The sequence below is a fragment of the Canis lupus genome, chromosome 2 (genome assembly GCF_003254725.2).
Source record: "Canis lupus dingo isolate Sandy chromosome 2, ASM325472v2, whole genome shotgun sequence".
NCBI lineage: Eukaryota > Metazoa > Chordata > Mammalia > Carnivora > Canidae > Canis > Canis lupus.
This window is the reverse complement of record NC_064244.1, coordinates 18303361-18325736: the sequence shown is the minus strand read 5'-3', so window position 1 is coordinate 18325736 and position 22376 is coordinate 18303361. Positions and strand designations below refer to the sequence as shown.

Here is a 22376-nt window from a genome sequence, read left to right as displayed (position 1 = left end):
CAGTATGCTGTTATTTAATAAACAATTGATAGTCACAAGTAGATACATATATATAAGTTCTCTCTATATATATACATATATATTATACACATCATATTTACACATAAGTATTCTTTTACATATGTGCATATATTTATCACAAGTCAGTAAAAATAAAAGTGCTATTTGCAAATACCAAGAGATATGATATATTATTCAATAAATGAAGTTGGAGCACGTATTTGAACAAAAATATCAAGAAAAAATGTCTATTTGATGCCATATATAAAAGTAAATCCCCAAAAGATAAAAGATCTTAATTTTAAAAATAAATGAGAGGACAAAAGAGCAAACACTGGACTCTTTTTAGAGTTCAGTAGGAAAGGCCTAATTCCAAGACCAGAAAATCCTACAAGAAAAGATGTATCTTTTTGACTACAGAGAAATTTTAAACTTCTAAATAGAAAATACAATTAAAATTGTATTTTAATACAATTAAAATAAAAACAATATGCCAGGGAAAATACATGTAAAACATAAGACACAATAAGAGATAATATCCTTAGTATGTAATGAAATTTTACAAATCAATAAGAAAGTAGATGAACAAAGGACATGAACAAATAGAAAAAATAAAGTCAGTAAATATGTAAAATGTATTAATTATTAGTAATCAAAAAGGAATTTTGATTTAGTCAAAATTAAAATAATGAGAAGGTAATTTTTGCCTATAAAATTGACCAAAGTTGAAAAATAACAATAGTATCTATTATTGTCATGGATGGAATACATGTATACCCTTACACACTGTTGATGAGTATAAATTGATGCATTTCTGGAGGAAAATTTAGCAATATACATTTTTTAAACCATAGGAGGTGAAATTTTTCTTACACAGCATTGTAGACACTGTTGGTTATCACCCTAGATCCATTTTTCCCTTCTTTAGTAATGAATTCCTTATTTTAACTGGTGGCATGAGCACCTGAAATAAACTACATTTTCCAGTCTCCCTTGCAGCCAGGGTTAGCAACAGGGTTCAGTCCTGGCCAGTGACACAGGGGAGTTGACAGATGATTGCTCAAAGGAGTTGACAGGTGGTTCTTCCTCCCTTTCTCCTTCCTGTTTGCTTGAATACAGTCATAAATTAATTAGCTGGCTTGATTATCTTGGGAAATAATTGCTATATTAGACCAGACCAGAGAAGAACACAGTCTTCTACATTAAAAAAACCAAATGTATAGTTTTAAATTCCCTTTTGGTTTGAAGATCAAAATAAGAATTTTGAGGATAAAGGATTTTGTTTTTAAATGTTGATTTGTATTAGAGGGTCATATTAAATTACCCCCAATCAGAGAGAGAGTCATCACCTAGAACTGAGGAGCATGATGCTTCTGGGTGGCAGCCTCCATTATTGACTGAGCAGATATCGATGACTGTGCACACTCTGCCATCGCCTTGGTACCCTGATAACAGCAAGAGCAGGGCTTAACAAACAACATAAAGTATATTGAAGAATCCCAGTCCGAGAACCAAATAACATGAACCAGGCCAACCAGAGATCTTCTATCATCAGAACAGAAAAGATAAATGTGAAGTGTCATATACAAATTCCTATCATTAAGAAAAAGGATAAGAGTTGGGAACCTGATTGGTTGTTTCTAATGACAAAAACATCTCATGGGTACATTGTATTTTGGGAAACAATGGAGCTGTAGGCCTGTGATCCACAGAGAAAATTTTTCAAATTCTGCATTATCTCCACAGGCTGTTTCACAATTTGTAAGGGTTTGTTGTTTTGGGGGCACCTGGGTGGTTCAGTCAGGTAAGCATCTGCCTTTGGCTCAGGTCATGATCCCAGGGTCCTGGGATTGAGCCTGCTGAGCAGGGAGTCTGCTTCTCCCACCCCTCCCTGCTTGTGCTCAGTCACTATCTCTGTCTCTGTCTCTCTGTCTCTCTCTCTCAAATAAATAAAGTCTTTACAAAAAGTTTGTTGTTTTCCACTGATATTAAAATATTTTTTATCACTTTTCATAATATAGCTTAACTAACATGCTCTGAATCCGTAAGTTAAATAAAACTTTTGGCACTGCTCAGTATATCTCCTTAGACAGAATCATATTTAAAATAGAGCACAAGTGGGGTGCCTGGGTGGCTCTGGTGGTTAAGTGCCTGACCTTTGATTTCAGCTCAAGTTAGGATCTCAAGGTCGTGAGTTCGAGTCCCACATTGCATTTGACACTGAGTGTGGAGCCTACTTCAGACTCTCTCTCTCCCTCTCCCTCTACCTTTCCTCCCCATCCCCGAAAAAAATAAAATAAGGTTGTCAGGAAATTAGGTGTTGCACCTGGTGGACACGCTTGACAGTGGTAAGACCCAAGTGTATTCACACACATGACAGGTGGGACCACAGAACAACCGCCATTATTTATCTTGCATTCATCGATATCTTGGCAACTATATCCATTTCCTTGCCAGCCTAGAAAGATCAGAAGATTTGAAAAGTTAGCTCTATAAACAAGTTATCAACAAAGAAATGCAAATCACCCAAGATACATAAAAACCTGCCTCACTATAATTAACTATAGATTAAAATGAGGTAGACTCTACTCCTCAGGCTGGCAAAAACTGTTTTAAATTCTGGCAAAGAGGTGGGCAAATGACGTATTCACATACTTTTAGTCAGAATTTCAATTAGTGAAATCTATCTGGAAAGAGATCTAGCAGTATTCATTAATATTTTTAAAATATATACCTTTTGACTAACAGTTTCACTTCTTAAAACTTTTTCTACAGAGATAGAAACTGCCTGTATCTACAGATGTAGGCAAGCAGATGTCTATGGTGGAGTTGTGTAATGGGGAAAAAAAAGCAACAACTCTCAATGATCTTTAGCAGTTTGGCTGAATATATTAAGACTCATCTATACCACTGAATACTAAAAACTATTTTTAATGACATGCACATATACATATATTAAAAAATTTTCCCATATACACTTTAACTAATAACATAAAATTTTAGAATAATATGCAGAATATGATCCCAATTGGGGTCAAGAATTTTGTTTTTTTTTTTTTATTTGTGTATGTGTCTATGTATTTGTGTGAGTGAAGGAAAAGGAAGAAGAAAAGAGAGGACAATTGCTAACAGTGGTCTCATTAGGAGGTATGGCTGAAGGTGAAGAAAGAGGAGCATTTTAGTCTAATATTTCTGTTGAAATCAATGGTAATAGTGAGTTTTATTATCTTATTCAAATGATTAAAATTATCATAAGAATATTTTAAATCTTCTAAATTTTAAAAAATATTCATTTCTTTCATCTAGGTGGAGTCTCCTTCTAAAAATCTACCTATGAAAATTATACTATTTGTGGGTGAAGAATGTGCAGAAGAAAGCTGAAAGGAACTATGCCCTGATGTCCATGATGGTTCTCTGAGCATAAGACTATAGGTATTTTATTTTCATATTTTTATACTTTCTTTATACTTAATACGCAGCATGTGTTATTTTGATATGCAGGAAAAAATAAGGTGATTAACAGGAAAACAAAAAAACTTTTGTTTCTCTTTTTTTTCCTTCATGATAAAAGCTCGATATAGCTCGAACAATTTATTTTTCTGATTTCTAGGTTTTAAAGAGTGTCCCTGGCAAATTACCTTCAAGAATGTGGTTATTTGTAAATTTTATTTGCCCCTGAAAACCTAGAAGGAAAAAGCCTTTATGTGTTTTTTTTTTCAATTTCTTTCTACAGATTTCTATGAGATCTGAGCACATAATGTGAAGAAAGTCACTAAACCGAAAGTCACTAGAGGAAACAACAGGTGTGTGGGTTCCTTTGACAAGACAGAACAATGAAGTATTCAGCAGCCCAGCTCATATCAGCAGTCAGGCAGACCGGGGTTTGAATCCTGACTGCTTATAAGTTATGTGACCTTGGGCAAGTTATTTACCTTCTCCAAGCTCCATGTTCTTATACTTTAAAGTGAGAATAATACTAATTCCTAACATTTCTTGATTTTGTCATAGTTGCAAGAATTAAAAATGGCCTAGAACAGTCTCTCAATGAGATTTCCATAAAAGAATTATATTCTTATATGCTCCACCTTCCAACCACACACAAGGAGTGCCAGTGGGCCTTGTAGACTCTCTGAGGTCTGGTTAATTGCTGACCGGTGCACCTAGCACAGTGCTTTGCCCATAGTAGGCAATCTACAAATATGCATTGAATGCATAATGATGATCTCATAGAGAGAGAGAGATGAAGTGTAGACTCAACCCTAGAGCCTGTCTTCAGTGATGTGGCATGTGACCTGACCTGGAGGTTTAGTCTCTGTGGGTCTGAGGCTGGAGCTGGACATCCCTATTTACAGCAAGATCACAGGGTCTTCCAATGACACACTCAGGTGAGAACAACTGGACTCCAGAGGTGACACTAAGAGGTGAAATAATCTGCCCAAGTTTGTAAACATCTGGCTAGTAAGGAAGGTAGGGCTAGAGCAAATCCAAGTCACCTGACGGTCATAGCAATTGGGTGTTTGACCCTGCCCCCAGTACTTGACCCTGGCCCTCTGATTTCTGTTGGTGACTTATTACAGCAAGAGGATGGTCTGCAGTAGGAGTTAGTGAAATAGGACATGAAATGAGATCAGAATGCTTCCTGAGAACAGTTTACTTATCTTTTGGCAGTGGAAGGAAATCTATTCTGGCACCTGCCCTGACCGGGCGTGGATGAGTACACATACCTGTCGGGCAGGCCCCACAGTAGAAAGAACCTTGTGTGTTGAAGCACTGCACAAGAGGTGAACATGGTGCATGCTGGAGATTGCACTCGTCTATGTCCAGCACGCAGGCTGAGCTATTCAGTGGGGATGTCCACCCAGCATCGCAGATGCAGTTGTACTTGGGCTGGGAAGATGACAACAGTGTGAATCAAGGCAATCAAGAAAATGAGCAAGAAAGCCTTTGAAAATCTCACCAAGCCCCCAACTGTTTATCCTCCAGCATTCATTTCCATAAGCCCAATTGAGTGGCTTCTCTTTTTCTCCCCATATGATTAAGCATTTAGACCAGACCATGCAGAAAAGAGAAACATCTTTATTTCAGAGTAAGGAAAACCTATAATTTGCCCCAAAGATGCCAGGGAAAGAGCAACAACAATCAAGAACTGTAAGTCAATATAATTAAAGTCAATCCACTCAGCCTGCTATGTTTTTAGAGGGAAAAACACCCATGGAGACACAGACCTTGGAAAATCCATTCTGTTTGTTTCCTTTTTGAAAGTCTCTCTTTCCCCTCCCACCCACTCCCTCCTCCCACCATCACTGGAAGGGAACCATTTTCCATCACATGAGTAGGAAAAAAAAATAGAACTAAAAATAAAGACCCAAAGGTTTCATACAAGGCCGAGCAGGCCAGGGCTGGATGATCTTAAAGGTCAGGAGTCAAGGTTGTCAGGATCCAAAGCCCAGGGGGCACTCAGGGAGGTGGCTTAGAATCTGCAGCATTCAAAGGTACTCCCGGGCCAGGAACAATCCAGATTCCTTAGAACACCATGCTGCCACCAAGAACGGGCCTCTGGTGTTCCCATGTCTCATCACTGTTATAACCCACAAGGCCAAGAGAAGGTTATGTCTTGCAGATTTATGAAGGAATAATAAAAATGGTAGTAATTTCTATAATGATATCACCTCTGAGTCCAGGTTTCTGTTTATTTATGAAAAGCTCACATCTTTTTCTTCACCTGTGCCCAGCTTCCTCCCTGCAGCTGTCCAGAGCTGTGCTCACACACAGACATGCGGGAGGAGGAATGAATAACCATGACTCCCTCCAAGGAGCCACATTCTGGGAGGGACTCACCTCATCAGCCTTCACTCGGACTAGATCCTCACAGATGCCATGGACACACAGTGCCTTGGAGCCCCCTTCACAGTCATCATATTTTGATGCACACTGGGGGCCGTGTGTCTCAGGTGAGCAGAGACAACTGTTGGTTACACATGAGCAGAATGTTAGGGCTTGTGCATCAGAGCAAGTGCCTGTTTCTTAGCATTAATTTAAAAAATAATAATTCCAACTGTAAGTCAGTGATATTCACGTGGAATCATAAACCAGAAACCAGATTCACTCTGCTCTGCTTCAAGCAGTGGACTGAGTAAATGTGTTATCTCTCAAATATAGTATGAGAGGTGTACAACTTACTATCTGGGCAAGACTTTCGCCATAAATTCTTCTGGTATCAGGTCATCAAATGGCACTTTCAAAGGTCAGGTATCCATAAACTAAAGGGGATTGAGTTCATTCAGGTTGGTAAAGGGAGAGATCAAGTCCATTCATTGTCCCTCTGACTAGACCCACCAGTAAGCACAGATGACCTTGACTGAGCTGATAAATTCCCAAACGCTCTCTGGGATTGTATAACCCCACAAGCAATGGTATAGTAACATCTCAGAGAATATGATAATTATCATATTGCAAAGGGCAATAGTTCTATCCATAAGAGATGCGGTTAACACAGAAACATTTCTTTCATAGCCACATTTTAACTCACAAATGCAATTTTACATAATGCCCAAGCTTGCAGTGGGTGTTTGGTTATGAGAAAGTTTCAGTTCAACAATAATCACATAAACAAAGTTGTTTTAAACTATTGTAATCCTTAAAATTGCTGAGTTAGCTTTCTATCTGTGCTGCAGCTTCAGAGGGAATGTGGAAGTTATGAGAATGGCAATCTGGGGCAGGGAAGGAGGTGGAGAGGTCACAGAGCCTAAGCTTATTTATCTTCACATGTTTGAGCACTTCTCCTGGAGTGGAGAGCCAGGCCCAGAGGTCACCATTTGCCTGCCTTGAGCAGCATTGGCCCTCAAAGAAAAAGCTGACCATCAAGAACAAAGGTCAGAGACAAGGAAGAGGGAGGACCTGCATGGCCATGAACTACTTCCTGAGTGTTCTGGAAAGGGGCCATACTATAAGGTAAAGAAGCTCTTTTAACAGTCCTTGCTAAGGCACAACATCAGCTGATGCCCAAAGATGAAAACAAATATGTAATTGACATTGTGAGGAAGGAGAGTCTGGCTATTTGAGAAGCATCAAGAACCACGCTCTGGGCACAGAACTTGTACCCATGGAGAGCCAGAAACAATTGCTGGGATAGCACCTTTCAGTGGGTTCTGAGGAAGAGATCACTGAGTGTGGCCAGAGAAGGAGAGTAAGAATATGGTACCATTCAGCCACTTAATAAGTAGAGTTGCCAGACTTGGTAAATAAAAACACAGGACACCCAGTTAAATCTGAATTTCAGATAAATGAATGCTTTTTGGTATAATTATGTCCCGTGCAATTTTTGACATCAATATATAATTGTGTAAAATCTGTTCATTAATATATTACACTCATGATCATTTCAAGGTTGCCTTTCTTATTAAGACAAGATCATAGACTAATAGCAATAGATGATTAAACTTTTAAAAATGTTTTCAACTATTCATTCCCTATCCATAACTAGTTCTATTCCTCTCATCTCTCTTTTTCCATACTCTCCCTCTCATACCCTTGTCCCTTTCCTCTTTATTCTCTCATCCTTACACAGAATATTCTTTCAGGAAATTTCATTAGACTTTTGGAGACTATAGAATTCTACACTATTTCATATACATATTTGAGCATTTGATCCAGGTAGCTTCCTTGCTAAAAGTTTATTGTACCACCACTTCCACTCATCAAAAAGATTTTTTTAATCTTTAAGCCAACTTTACTACTTTCTGAACCTATCATGTAAAGAGGTCTGAGTATTCAAAACCCCATGGGACAAGACTGCTCAGGTTTAAATCCTGATAATACTATTAACTGTTCACTTTAGGCAATGTAATAACTCCCTCTGCCTCCATTTCTTATAATAGTGCCTATCTATGAGTCCTATTTTCACCTTGGGGTCTCAAGACATTTTCCGGTAGGAAGTGCTCAGGAAATTGTGCTTCTCTTATCACTAAGTGCTTTACTACTGGAAAATGACTTTACGATTTGAGAGGAGAATCTGGTGCATGGACCTGCAGTTAAATTCTCTCTCTCTTTCTCTCCTCCTTCTCACTTAGAGATGAGTGAATTTTCACCCTACACTTTTCTCTAAAGAACTATAAAGTATATATACTTCTTACATATAAATGTAGCTTATTGTGAGAAGACAGAAGGAGGAAGGCAGTCAAGTATACCATCAGCTTCCTTGCTAGGATCCTCAAAGGCAAGTATTAATCCCATTTTACTGCAAGGCTCACATTGCCCAAGGCCACAAAATGAGAAATTGGCAGAAGATGAATTAAAACCTAGGTCTGTGTTACTTACTCTTCCACAAATGTTTTTCTACATCACATTCCCATATTCTGAAAGGTAGTTAGTTGAAGACTTTCTTTACTTTTTTATTTTTTATTTATTTAAATAATCTCTACACCAAACATGGGGCTCAAACTCATGACTGCAAGATGAAGAGCCACATGCTCCTCCCACTAAGCCAGTCAGGCACCCCAAAGACTTTTCATTTTTATGTGTCTTTTTAACCTAACAGTGTTTACATGCAAAAATATATTCTCAAGGCATCTGGATATGTCCTTTAAAGAAAAAGAGTGATAAATTATATACCTCCCTGCAGAAGTCAGCTTTGTAATGATTTAGGATTGCTAGTTTGGTTCTGGCAGAACAAAACTGGGCTTTTCAGTGTTCAAAAACCCTGCAAGTGCATTTGGCAATTGAAAAGTGGTCAAATACAGTTTCATAGTCATAGTTTAACTTATGTTAGAGTCCATGGTTCAATATTAACATAACTGACTGAAACAGGTAATAAGCTTAATACCTAACTACCACTGAGCTGAAACCAGATTGACCTCATCGCTCACGCTCTGCATGTTTTAAAACCCACCAGTGATGACAGTGGAAAGAAATGAAAAAAATATGTGAACCATCATTGTGTTCTTGGAGAAAAACAAACAATGAACTCAACTTTCGTTTCTAGAAAGCTTGTAGATCTGAGCCCAAAGTATCCACCATCCACATATAGCAAATTTGCATCATAAGGTCTGTCTTAAATCCAAAGTAAGCAGGAGAACAAGATGCATCAATTCTTCAGACTAAAGAGGCAATAACAGCATCAGGAAGTGGCAAAATATTATCTGCTGGCTGTGTGAAGCAGTTAGGAGCAAGACCTCCAGCCACAGGAATCAGTGGAAACAGACAATGGTCTCCTTGCTCTAGTTTCATTACTGAGAAAAAATTTTTTCCCAGAAAGTTTCCTATGAAACAGGGCTTCCAATTAATTAGTATCTGCCAGTGCTTTATCTTTCAAAGGTCTCTATAATTAGGAATCATTAATCCCTTTAAATAAAGACTCCTTTGTCTTCCCAAGTAACGGGTTCCAAGAGGTAGAGACTGAGAGAGACCTCAAACCCAGAGCAAACCTGTTTCTGTGACCACATTTCTGCAGGTCCAGATTATTCAACATTGGCTCATTTTCCTTTAACGAATGTCCATGGAAGTTTCCTGAAGGGGTTTCCAGCCTCAGGGAAGCTACTGATTAACGAGCATTTAATCTCACATTATTAATGGAACACAAGAAAGTACCTAAATGTTCTCTGTTTCATTTCACAGATTCCACAAAGCAAGCATTTAGTCTTATGTTCATGTACATTTTTCTATTTTCTGTTATTCCTCCAAAAAGTCTCCATCGAATGCCTGAATGAGAATATTTAGTTCACAGATATCAATTGGAATTCATGGGGCTACATAAATTATCCTCATATCCAGAGGAGAAAAAATAGATTTAAATGATGGTCCTTAGCTGTCCTCCAGAAAATCTATTGAAACCAAAACCATTTCCAGAGTCAGCACAATGAGCCCTTGGGTTTTTTTGTTTGTTTGTTTTTTGTTTTTGTTTTTGTTTTTACAGGAAGGTACAAAAGAGAATTCAATATTTCTCATATGAAGTTGAATCTGCCATTTGGGCAGCTCCCAACAAATAAAAATGGTTCTTTCTCTTTCTCTCTCATGATTTTACCTAGAAAAGGAACTCTAATCCTTGACATGCAGCAAATAGTTAAAAAAATAGATTTTTTTTTTCTTTTCCATTTTGCAGGAGTAAAAGTAATGTGCTGGGGGGAGAAAAAATCAATTTTGGCTTGGTCTTTGGGTCTTATCCCACCTGCTGCATATCTTTGTTATTCTGTTGGGTTTCAAGACCTGGAGGGCAGTGATGATAAAGGAAGACCAGGTGAGAGATCTAATCTCCAGGACATTCCTCGATATCAGGAAGGCAGGAAAGTACTAACTCTAGAACTCATTTTCCTCCAGTATCTCTGAGCAGCAATTCTCATTGATAAGTGCCCATAAACAGAGATCGGGAGATAGTGCTTTCAAGGGAATGAAAGATTAGACCTGCATTTTGGATCTAGCTGAAGCTTGAATGCTCATAAAAGCAGACAAGGATCAGGGAGTTCACTAAAATGAGAAACAAAGTCCTGGAAGCAAAAGTCTCTTTAATAACATAATACTTAATTTAAGTCAGAGGTGATTGATTTTGGTTTTTTTTGCACAATGAACAAAGCTCATGAAAATATCTATCAGAAGTTTGAATGAATTCACTTTATGACTTGGAGTGAGCAAAAATTTTTAAGATCAGATCAAAAGAACAAAAGTATCAATTAAATTAAAGAGAAAAGGATTGTGACTGCTTTTTGAGAAAACTGTGTTAACAGATGACAAGGAAATAATGAAATTACTGCACTCGGTTTTGTTGGAAAGAATAGAATGGATATTGTTACAAGGGAATGGGAGAATAAGATAGCAGAGACATTAGTAAGAAAGCAAATAATTGCTCTTTACTCCAGTGAGATTATACCCCTGTGTATTGAAAGGATTTGTTCATGTTACAACAGAATCACCGTTTCTACCTTTTAAGAATCACACAATATAGGAGACCAACCAAAAATGGGGAGAGAAGAGAAGAAAGAAGAGAAGAGAATGGAAGAGGAGGGAAAAGGAAAGGAAAGAGAAAAGAAAATAAAGAAAAACATTACCTGTAACTCCCTGCTGTATTTTCACATGTGGCTCCATTCTGGCAGCCCAAGGGTGTTCCTGAGTAAATCTGACATTCATTCACATCAACTGAGCACAGAGGGCCCTGAATTCATGCAAAGAACAATGTCAGGTGCCCCAGGTCACAGAAGCATCTGGGGCTAATATTTATATGATATATTCAAGGATATATGCACAGTAAAGAAGACTTCAGTCAAGGGAGATATAATCACAATAATGCTAATACTAGTATCCAGTTATCCTTCCTCTTGAACTCACATTTGGCCTAAGGGAGCCACAGAGCTCTTGGTAAAATCATGCCAATCACACAAGAAGAATCCTTATACTAACAAATCCTCATGTTACTATAAGGCTATGCCTGGGAATAGTCACTTAATTTTTTTTAATGCACATGTCAGAAACATTTTCACCATTAATAGAAAAGGGCAAGAAAATTTACATTGCTCTGTCAAGATTCATTTAGTACTTTCAGTGCTGAACAATTTAAATTCATGCTAGCCTAAATGTCATGCCCTTCCATATCATTATACAGGCAAGTGAACCCTTCCTTCTGATGGCTTAGTGTTCAGTGGGCTATGTAGTCATCTTCACCATTGTTTGGATTTTGGCATACATGGTGTAATTCATTCTGATTTGGGAGACCGCAGAATCCTAGAAACTTTGGATGGGGGAATTTAATACATCTGAATGAATCCAAAGAAACCACTGATGCTGACTCATTGTCATTTTTAACCAAAGACCAAGTGACTTACCTTCCATTGTGAGGGACAGATACAGAAAAAGGAATCATGGAGATTGAGGCAGGTTCCCCCATTTTGGCAGGGGTTGCTACTGCAAACCTTTTTGTCAACTGTCTGAAACAAAGACAGGATAGTCAGCAAGACCAGTGAGCTTTCAGCAGGCAGAAAAAAAAAAAAAAAAAGCATATTTCACTATAGGTGCTCATGTGGAACTACATTTTACTCCTAGGCAGGAGAAGGTCATCCTCCAGACTTTAGATCAATTACTTAAGTTCTTCAGATCAACTCTTTCATGATAAAAACAAAGTGTTTCACATTATCAATCCTATGCATTTTCCTTCCCTACTTACAAGCATTTAACCAGGGTGGAACGAGGCACAAGGGGAGAAGATGCTCACTCTATTCTTTGGAAAAGCATTGTTCACCTGAGAAATATATGCTGCTGGACAAGAGTAAAGATTTCAAGTTGGGAATAATAATGGACATTCCTATTGTACTAAGAAAACAAAATGGGAATTCCGGTTCTTTTGCTGCTATTCTCTTTGGTACCTCCAGATAAGCATTTGAAATCTGATCATCTTTTACTGCCACCCCTCCTCCCGTGGGTTAAGATGACTGAACTCTTTTCACTCCAAGTAAGTACCTTTGTTTGAAATGTGGGCTTAGATACACCCTCCACTCTTGTGCTCACGTGACTACTTTTCAGATCAGAGTCATGAACAGACCTGCTTTTGTCTACACAACCTGGGGAATCTTACCATATGTCAGCAACTAGTTCCAATCTCATAAGCTTTGTAATGCCTTTGGGGGCAGAAAAGCTCTTTACAGAGGACAAGTGGTTATACAAGGAAAGCTATTTTATTAACTTTGCCTAATTATAGGAATTCTCTATTTTAAGAGTTAAAATAGGGCTGAAAAATAAAATTTCAAAAAATTAAAATAGGACAAATTATTCATTGCATTCTTTTTTTATCCAGTGACTCAGAGAGAAACTCATGTCTGTTCCCTTCATTTTACAGATGAAACAGAGCCAGAGGGTAGCCAACTGACTAAGCACCATTTATTGCCAAACCCATCTCTCTCTTTTGTCAAGTGAGGTGATCATGCATGTAGGGGTCTCTTTCTGGACTCTGTTTTCTTCCATGATCCATCTATCTTTGTGCTATTACCACAAATAGTACTGTTCGTCAGAGGACACTATTATAGAAATTGACCACAAACTCATTGGAAGTTTCTGGCATACAAAAGCAACATTGTCTGAGGCTTTAAAACATGGAAGCCTGTGAAGGCCCAACAGAAAGTGGAATCAGTAAGCAGTGGGGAGGAAGACACTGGGGAACCATGGTAGCTATAGTACCCAGAGAGCACTTGTCCCATTGGAATGCATAAAAAGCACTTATATCCAAAAATCATTTTAAATTTCTTCCTGGGGGTGTGCTGAGTGGAAGTCTGAGGTCATTTGACTGTGGACTCCAGTTTTTGACCTTTGGTAGCAATAATGAAGCACTCTAGGAGACTGGAAGCTAAAGTACAGTGTCTTGCTCTGGAGGTATAATTCCTTGCTTGTTTTCCTTCATTCAACTACTCCACAGAAAAGATAAAAACTGAGGAACAATTTATTATCAAAGTCAGGAAAAGGAATGCATACATGAACTTGCTCATTAAGTTTAAAGCATCAAAAAAGAGGACCACACTGGAGGCATAATCACAATAGATCCAGAATATTAGAACAGGGATTCTTAACTTGGAATCTCCTAACTTTTATTCAAAATTTTTAGTATGGGGACATTCTGTTTATTTCTCTGGGTAAAAAGTTATAGCTTCCATGAAAATCTTAACACCAGCCAACCTCAAAACAGATAAGAAGTCTAACATTACAAGGACAGGTTTATAAGCATGTACTTGTAAAATTATGGAAGGTTTACTCTAAGAAACTGCTCAGATTTCATTACCAGTAAATGTACTTTTAAGGAAATTTGAAATATTTTGTGAACACCCCCAGCATCTATCTGAGTTTAATGTTAGAGAAGTAGCATGGCTTGGCTTCCTTCCTTCCTTCCTTCCTTCCTTCCTTCCTTCCTTCCTTCCTTCCTTCCTTCTTTCCTTCCTTCCCTCCTTCCTTCTTTTAGAAAGGTAGGGGAGAGGCAGAGGACAAGGGAAAGAATCCCCAAGTAGACTCCCCCACTGAGCTTGGAGCCTGATGTGGGGCTGGATCCCAGGATCCCAAGATCATGACCTGAGCCAAAATCAAATTGGCTCAACCAGCTGAGTCACCCAGGTGCCCCAATGCATTGTCTTTCAATACTCACTCCTACATGCCAGAATCAGCAAGTTGGGGTGTCACTAGCTAACAGGTTAAGCCTGTATAACACGGGCAAAGAGTAACAATGTCAGAGGAGGAGGGTGTGAACCTCTGAACTCAGAGTCAAAAGGCTTCACATGCCCACATGCTTCACAGGCCCAGTGACCCGGGGCTGGTTACTTTATCTGAAACTCAGATTCCTCATCTGTGTCCTGGGAAGCATAAACCATGTGGAGAATTAAATTATGGGAAAAAGCAAAAGTCCTTGATATGGATCATTCATCTACCTTAAGATAAGAATGCCAGCTCCATCCATACTTCTAGTGTATTTTCAGTGAAAGATGTCAGACAAGTAGTAGTTATGGGACCTACCTGCTGTAAGCTTTGAAATTTTCTCTCCAGATCCACAAGCTGAGCAGTAGGGAAGAGAATATCAGTTAGCATTTCACATGTGATATTGTTCCTTGGCATATTTTCCTAACACCCTCCACCGGGGACTTGCTTTGTCTGTTAATTCCTTTTTTATTGCTTTTTCCTTCCTCATTTCTCTTCCTTCCTACTCCCTTCTATCACATAGATTTTTTTTTAAGGAATTTTTTAAAAAAGGAAATGCAACCCATTGATAAGTTGACTCATTGCTTTTCTGCACACAATTCTGGAAATTTTCATAAATGACAGTGATTCATCCACTTCACCAATAAGAAGGTTCTATCAGAACCTGGACAAGACCTACTTATGCAATGAGCTCTTGTCACAGCATTACAACCTTCTGCCCGTCCCCTATTAGACTTGTGTCATCAAACTGAAAAGTCCATCATCACAATGCTAAATTTCTAAAGAGGACCAAAAGCTGGTATGTCTTCTGCAAAACAGTTACTTACAAAATTATATTAAGAGAGCCCATTTGTGCTGATGATGCAGATGTCAGACTTACCTTAGAATTAAGCTGATGGATTTGACTTGAAATATTTTGAGGCACATTGACTGCACTCCTTTTTAAATCTGTAATATCCTCTTTGTTTTTCTGGATCTAATTTCAAAAAGGAAAAGGAGGAGGAGGAGAAGGCCAGTGACAAAGTCATGTGTATGTTATCCATGCAAAATTTTCTGAAGTTGAGTACTGGTCTATTTGAAGCACTAAGGTCTTGCCCATTATTGTAGAGATCAAAACAATACTATGTACATAGTAAACATTGGACTAACATAGCCATGGCATAATTTTATTTGCCCTTTTGAGGAACAAAACATCAAGGTACTTTCCCTTTGCATTTTTTCTCATCACAGTTGAGAGTGCTTGTTAAGAGGCCTAGCTTGGAATCAGACTGCTTGGGTTTTAAATCTTGGCTCAGTCATTTCCTGGGTGTCGTTGGGTAAGCTGCTGCACTGCTATGTGTTTCCCTTAATGCCCTTACAAATGGGGTGATAATAAAGCCAAACTTGTAGGGTAGTTGTGAGGATTCAATGGGATAATGCACACCAAGTGCTGAGCACACTGGATAGCCCATAGGAAGCTCTAAATAATGCTAGCTTCTTACATTACGACTGATACACCAGTGTGATACAGTAATTAATGGACACTGAAAACACTCAGTGCGACTGGAGAATAATTGGCCAATTCTGTTCTCTGGCACAAGTAAACTGGTCCCATCCAAACCTTTCTCTGGCCCCTCTCCTCTAGCTCCTCTTGTAAACGAGTCCCAGTATGACCCTATCTCTAGATTAGAGGATATAAGCCCACACAATCAGGCATTTCCCACTAGAATTCCTCCTTCTGCCCATCACTAGCCCTAGGGTGTTGCTCTTCACAGGACTTACCTCACCTACAGTTACATTCCCTGGGCTAAAGATATAAGGGACAGATTTGTATAGACCTCTTGAATTAAATGACTGTATATGAATACACAAAATTACTTCCATATATTTCCATTGTATTACCTGATGTAAGCATTCACCAAGGTCTTCCTCATTTAATTTTATTTTTCCCAGGGATCCAGTTCTAAATTCAATGTTTTGAGCAGACCCAACAAGAAACACTAAATTTCCCCTCTCTGTAGCCATTCGAGGCCTGTAGGGGTCAAACCAGAGAATGCATCAATTATTATCACATGTCATTGGTAAACAACAAAGTTTCTCACTGAGTATCTGTAGACTGCATACGCCTTTGCTCTGTGGTCAACTCAACCAAACCCTCCTTGTTCATCTGCCCCTTTTTCTTTGCAGATTTCCTAGAGATGGCTGCTATAATTGCATATTTGCCTTATTTGCAAAATGGTCAGTGAATAATTTACGTAGAGGAAGATAATCCCATACATCAGCCTAAAAGTTTTTCCCTATTTGTTTTTAACATCATTGTTTTCTTGAAGAAAAATTACACCTTTGCTCTTCTGGCTATTTGTGGAAACTAATGACCACCTGCCCTAGGCCCTCAGCAGCAATAATCCATGTGTCTACTTACTGTTGGAAGTCGATACTTCTTTTTTGTCTCTGCAGTTCAAATCCTCCAGCTTCGCCATTTGATTCAGCAAATGTCAACAAAATAATCAAACTCCAAAGAAAAGGTGAGGACATGCTCCGCAGCAACCCTCCTAGGGTGTTGGTAAGAGGGAAGCCACTCCAGCCAAGTGTGGAATTTCAGAGAAAGCAAACCAGGCAGATGTACTTTGGCCTGTGAAGTGTCCTGCAACTTTTCAGTTCTCTCTTCTTTGCCCTAGAAGGCCGTGTTATTTTTTCTTTCCCAAGGGATGTAAATGATCTTAGATCTTCAGTACTCTTCAACTTGTAAGAGGTCAAAATCTACCTTGAAGTGATGCACAACTTAATCATTATCTGTCTGACCTTTGAAATGGTAACCAACTGCTTTGGAAACATCCACTATAACAATCCTTGCTTAAGAAGTAGCCACCTTTCAGCAAATGATAGTAGAAAAACTGGATATCAACATGCAGAAAAATGAAATTGGACCCTTACTTTACGTCATACAAAAATTAACTCAAAATGAATCAAATGCCTTAAAACAGGAGCCAACACTCATGGAAGAAAACAAAGGGTGGAAAGCTTCCTGACATTGGGCTTAGCAATGATTTTTTGGAAATGACAACAAAAGCACAGGGAACAAAAGCTTGCAGAATGGGGAAAATATTTACTAATTATATATGTGATAAGAGGTTAATATTCAGAATACATAAAGAACTTCTACAACTCAACAACAACAAAAAATAGCCCAGTTTTTAAATGGGCAAAGAAAATAGGCATTTTTCCAAAGAAATGGTAAAATTGCTAACCTGCCAAAAAGCACATGAAAAGATGCTCAACGTTATTCTTCATTATGGAAATGTAAATCAAAACCACAATGAGATACCACTTCACACTCATAAGGATGGCTACTATCAAAACAAACAAAATCAAGAAAATAACAAGTGTTGGTGAGGATGTGGAGAAATTGGAGACCTTGTGCACTCTCAGTGAGAAAGTAAAAAGGTACAGCCACTACAAAACACTATGGCAGTTCCCTAAAAAATTAAACAGAATTATCATGCAATCCAGCAATTCTACATCTGGGTATATACCCAAAAGAACTGAAAAAAGGAGACTCAAATTGATATTTGTACCACAATGTTCACAGCAGCATTACTCACAACTGCCAAAATATGGAAGCAATCCCAATGTCCATTGACAGATATGAATGGATAAACAAAATGTGTTACATACCCACAGTGGTATATTGTTCAGCCTTAAAATGGAAGGAAATTCTGGCACCTGCTACAACATGGGTTAACCTTGAAGACATTATGGTGAGTGAAATAAGGCAGACACAAAAGGACAAATACCATATGCTTCCACTTAGATGAAGGACCTAGAATGGTGAAACTCACAGAGACAGAATGTAGTATGATGGTTTCCTGGGATGGGGAAAGGGAGAATGAGGAGTTCTTGTTTAATGGGTACAGAGTTTCACTTTGGAAAGATGAAATAAGCTCTGGAAATGTATGGTATGATATTTGCACAATAAGAATGTATGTAATGCCATTGAGCTTTAAAAATTTTTTAAATGAGAGGCACCTGGGTAGCTCATTAAGTTCAGTGGAAAATTCTTGGTTTCAGTTGGGTCATGATCTCAGGGTCATGAGATCAAGCTCTGAGTTGGGCTCCATGCTCAACACAGTCTGCTTGGTTGGGATCTCTCTCTCCCTCTCCCTCTTTCCCTCACTCTGCTCTCTAAATAAATAAATAAATAAATAAATAAATAAATAAATAAATAATAAATAAATTTTGTAAATGATAAAAATCATACATTTTGTTATGTATATTTTACGATTAAAAAATTGAAACCAGAGTTAAAAAGATGGGATGGGAACTTGTTGCTATGGAAACCCTTTGAAGTAATAAAAGGATGCTTTGCATGTAGACTCATTGTTCTCAGAATTTTAGGAAAATATACCGTAAAAACTTGGAAGTGTCATCTAAAATTTCAGTATTGACATAAAATTACCCTTAAATAAATTACCCTTAATACCCTTAATTACCCTTAATATCCACATTGATATGGAGAAATTTAATACCGTTTTACACATGTCTTGTTCAAACATAGCAACAAATATACTTTGCAAGATGTTGTTTACTTGAGGTGATACTAAGGTTGAGTAATGAGTTTCTTATTATGTTGTATGTTTCAAGAAATGGGTATAATGCAATAAATGGAATCTCCAGTTGAATATATTTCTTTAAAGTTACATCTGTCCAAGGTTGTTTAAAATCTTAACAACTTGGGGTGGGAAGCGGGGAGAAGCTTGATATTGTGAAATACTTGTCAACTTAGAACTGGACAAAATAAGGCAGAGTAGAATCTTCCAACACAAGGGACAATTCCACCCCTCTGAGCTATGAACATAACTGTTTTCATGATTATATTTTTCTAAAGTACATAATATGTACTCAGCAACACCTTTCGTGCAATAGACAATGTCTCTAGCATGGTCTCAAAAAGAACTTCCTGTCTTATAGGATTTTCCTGTTTGACAAATGTGTGTATTATTAAACAAAGTAAAGGTCATTTCTTTGCTCCTGATCTAGGCATGCAATTCCTAATTGTCCTTCGTGTTAGAAAAAAAGAAGGAAGGAAGGAAGGAAGGAAGGAAGGAAGGAAGGAAGGAAGGAAGGAAGGAAGGAAGGAAAGAAAGGAGAAAGAAAGAAAGAAGAAAGAAAAGAAAGAAGAAAAGAAAGAAAGAAAGAAAGAAAGAAAGAAAGAAAGAAAGAAAGAAAGAAAGGAAAAAGAAAGAAAGAAAGAAAAGAAAAAGAAAGAAAGAAAGAAAGAAAAAGAAAGAAAGAAAGAAAGAAAGAAAGAAAGAAAGAAAGAAAGAAAGAGAAAAAAGAAAGAAAGAAAAGAAAGAAAAGAAAAAAAAGAAAGATCCTTTCAAGGTCTGACTGACTTTTGGTGAGTTGAGGAATTTTCCCTCCAGCTCACCTCCTACTCTACTCCAGCTGAGATCAACAGACAAGTCAGACCCTTCTGCAAATGATGACTTGGTGGAAGCAATTTAAAAATCAATTGCTGTTTCCATGGCATTATCGTGCATTCTGTTTACTTGCCTTATTTGGAATTTCTTCAGCAAAGAGAAATTAAAATAGTCTAAGAATCCATGACCTATAGACTTAGAAGGTGAATCATCACCCTTCTTCCCTCCCCCAAGGTAAACCTTCTACCGATCTGACCTGAAACCCTGTCCTTCATTGACTAACAAAACTCCCATTTCCTCCCTAATCCAGAATACATTCCACAAATACCCTGCTTGTGCCCTTTACATATTAGCCCTTTATGCTACAAAATGATAGGAATGCAAATGAAATACATTGTAGATTTTTCCCTTCCAAGGTGTGTCTAGGGGACACCACATGGTTGAAGGGTGATGAACATGGGGTCTGAAGCTCACCTATCTGAGTTCAAACTCCAGCTCCATCACTTCCTAACTATGTGGTTCTGTTTCTTCATCCTCAGAAAGATAAAAACAGCCCTTAAGGTGTTTAGTTTAGCACATTTGGTCTCTGGCACATACGTGTCCACTGAATAGATACTGTTATTACCATGTGAATAAAAATAATAATACATATCCTTCCTCTCCCACCACTTGGGTTTGGGTTCATTAAGGCAAGAAATGATAGAAGTTGATTTTTAAAATCTTGCATACAAGGAAAATCAGTGGGGTCTCATCTCTCTTCTTTTGGAAGAGGATTCCAGAATAGAGACATTCACTGGGGACTTCAAGGGAGGAATATGGAATCAAGGTTGTATCTCTCTCTCCATCTGTGTGTCAGCACGCTGCTAATCAACAACTCATGACTTCTGCTCCGAGTCCTGCCTTGTGGTCTCACTTCCCTCTCGCCCTGGCTCCACAGCAATGCTCACAGAGGTCTCTGCTCCCTTCTCTCCCTCCTTCTTCCCTTACAAAACTACAAGAATGCAGTTGTAAGAATCAGAACTATCTATTCCTTTCTTCCTCCCTTAGCTTCTCCAAGATGTCTTCGTACAACCTCTGCTCCTTCTGTGCCATCTACTTCACCTCCTTTTTCTATTCTGAATCATCAGTCCCCACCTGTCTTCATAATTCCCAAAACAATGCACAAATGAAAATCCTATGGTCATCAAAGATGTGCATGGTACCACCTCACACTAGTGAGAATGGCGAAAAGTAACAAGAGAGGAAACAACAAATGTTGGAGAGGATGTGGAGAAAAGGAAATCCTCTTGCACTGTTGGTAGGAACACAAGCTGGTGCAGTCACTCTGGAAAACAGTGTGGAGGTTCCTCAAGAAGTTAAAAATAGAGTTACGCTATGACCCAGCAATTGTACCCCCAAGGATACAGATGTAGTGAAACGCCAGGACACCTGCACCCCAATGTTCAAAGCAACAATATCCACCTCAGAAAAGATGAATACCCACCATTTGCTTCCACATGGATGGAACTGGAGGGTATTATGCTGAGTGATATAAGTCAATCGGAGGACAATCATCATATGGTTTCACTCATACGTGGAATATAAGAAATAGTGAAAGGGATTATAAGGGAAAGGAGCAGAACTGAGTGGGAAAAATTAGAGAGGGAGACAAACCATGAGAGAGTCCTAAATCTGGGAAATAAACAAAGGGTTGTGGAAGGGGAAGTGGGTGGGGGAATGGGTAATTAGGTGACTGGCACTGAGGAGGGCATTTGATGGGATGAGCACTGGGTGTTATACTATGTTGGCAAATTGAATTTAAATTTAAAAATGTAAAAAAAAAAAAACCCACAAAGATGTACATGGAAGGAAATCGCATTATACTAGAATTTCACATGAGGAAAATTGCTGGTTAAGAAGGGATCACAAGAGTCAGAACACTGATTAGGACAAAAGGGAAAAACAGAAAATAAAGGAAAAAGGAAAATCCCAACAGAGAATAGAATTAACTCTGCCTGGGAAGAGCAAGGCAGGCTTCCCTAGAGACCCTCTGAGTCGTACAGAATGAATGGTTCTCCAGGCAAAGTAGCCAGATTGGGAAGTTCAGACACAGGAAATGGTGCACAAAAAGCTTTCTGGTTAGAAAAGAAGTCAACATGGCCAAAGCTGTGTGCATTCCTGGGAGATTAAATTTCTAAAATAGGCAAGTAGATCAAGAAGGACGTCGAAATGTCATTTTATGAGCTTGGGTTTTATTTTAAATAATGGAGAATTATAAAAGCATTCTAGGCAAGAGATTAACATGGTCACGTTTGTGTTGAACAAGCATTCCTGTGGAGCCAAGTCTCAGATGCAGAGTTAGCCAGGAGGCTGGAGTACAGTGAAAGATATGTGACCTGGGAAGGCCCTGGTGAAGGCACTGGGAGAGAGAGAGAGCAGGAAACTGAGAGAAATATTCGGGAAATGGGATCTACCCAAGAAGCGTTCGGGCAGTTAAGGGGGAAGGGTTGACGTTCAGGTTCCTTGATGAGAAATTGGAAGAAGTGTTAATAATTGAATAAGAGAGAATAATCGGGGAATGAGGTTTTGGAGACAAGACTTTGAGTTCAGATTTGGATACAATGAGATCTGAGGGGCACCTGCTACCCACTGCTGCACCACGGCCTCACTCTCAAGTGGTTTAGTCATTGATAATGGGTGCAGGGAAGATCTGAGACGACTGGAGCCTTGCTGCTTACTCAGAGCATGGTCCAGGGACCCAGGATAGGTGTCACCCAGGAGCTTGCCAGAAATGCAAAAATCTCAGGTTCATTCTGGGACTCACTGAGTCTGCATTTTACAAAGACC

At 38.6% G+C, this 22376-nt stretch overlaps 1 protein-coding gene and 1 long non-coding RNA gene across 4 annotated transcripts in view; one reads left to right on the top strand and one right to left on the bottom strand.

The window, feature by feature from the left end:
* The window catches only part of CUBN (cubilin), a 258475-nt gene extending 241664 nt beyond the window's left edge, over positions 1–16811 (bottom strand). Inside the window, exons 1-10 of the mRNA XM_025445065.3 lie at positions 16553–16811; positions 16033–16162; positions 15032–15127; positions 14470–14508; positions 11808–11909; positions 11037–11140; positions 5839–5965; positions 4725–4887; positions 2327–2458; positions 1350–1445 (exon numbers count right to left, since the gene is read on the bottom strand). Of these exons, the coding sequence (XP_025300850.1) occupies positions 1350–1445; positions 2327–2458; positions 4725–4887; positions 5839–5965; positions 11037–11140; positions 11808–11909; positions 14470–14508; positions 15032–15127; positions 16033–16162; positions 16553–16665 (1102 nt within the window). The 5' untranslated portion in view covers positions 16666–16811. The remainder of the gene's footprint in view (positions 1–1349; positions 1446–2326; positions 2459–4724; positions 4888–5838; positions 5966–11036; positions 11141–11807; positions 11910–14469; positions 14509–15031; positions 15128–16032; positions 16163–16552) is intronic.
* Positions 4212–22376, top strand: part of LOC112658817 (uncharacterized) — a 113274-nt gene continuing 95109 nt past the window's right edge. The window contains exons 1-4 of one of the 3 annotated variants that reach the window (XR_007403952.1): positions 4212–4385; positions 5733–5951; positions 16318–17888; positions 19168–19271. This is a non-coding gene — a long non-coding RNA (uncharacterized LOC112658817). Of the gene's footprint in view, positions 4386–5732; positions 5952–16317; positions 17889–19167; positions 19272–22376 lie in introns of those variants that run through there. The other 2 variants (XR_003135987.3, XR_007403964.1) reach the window with 2 other exon arrangements.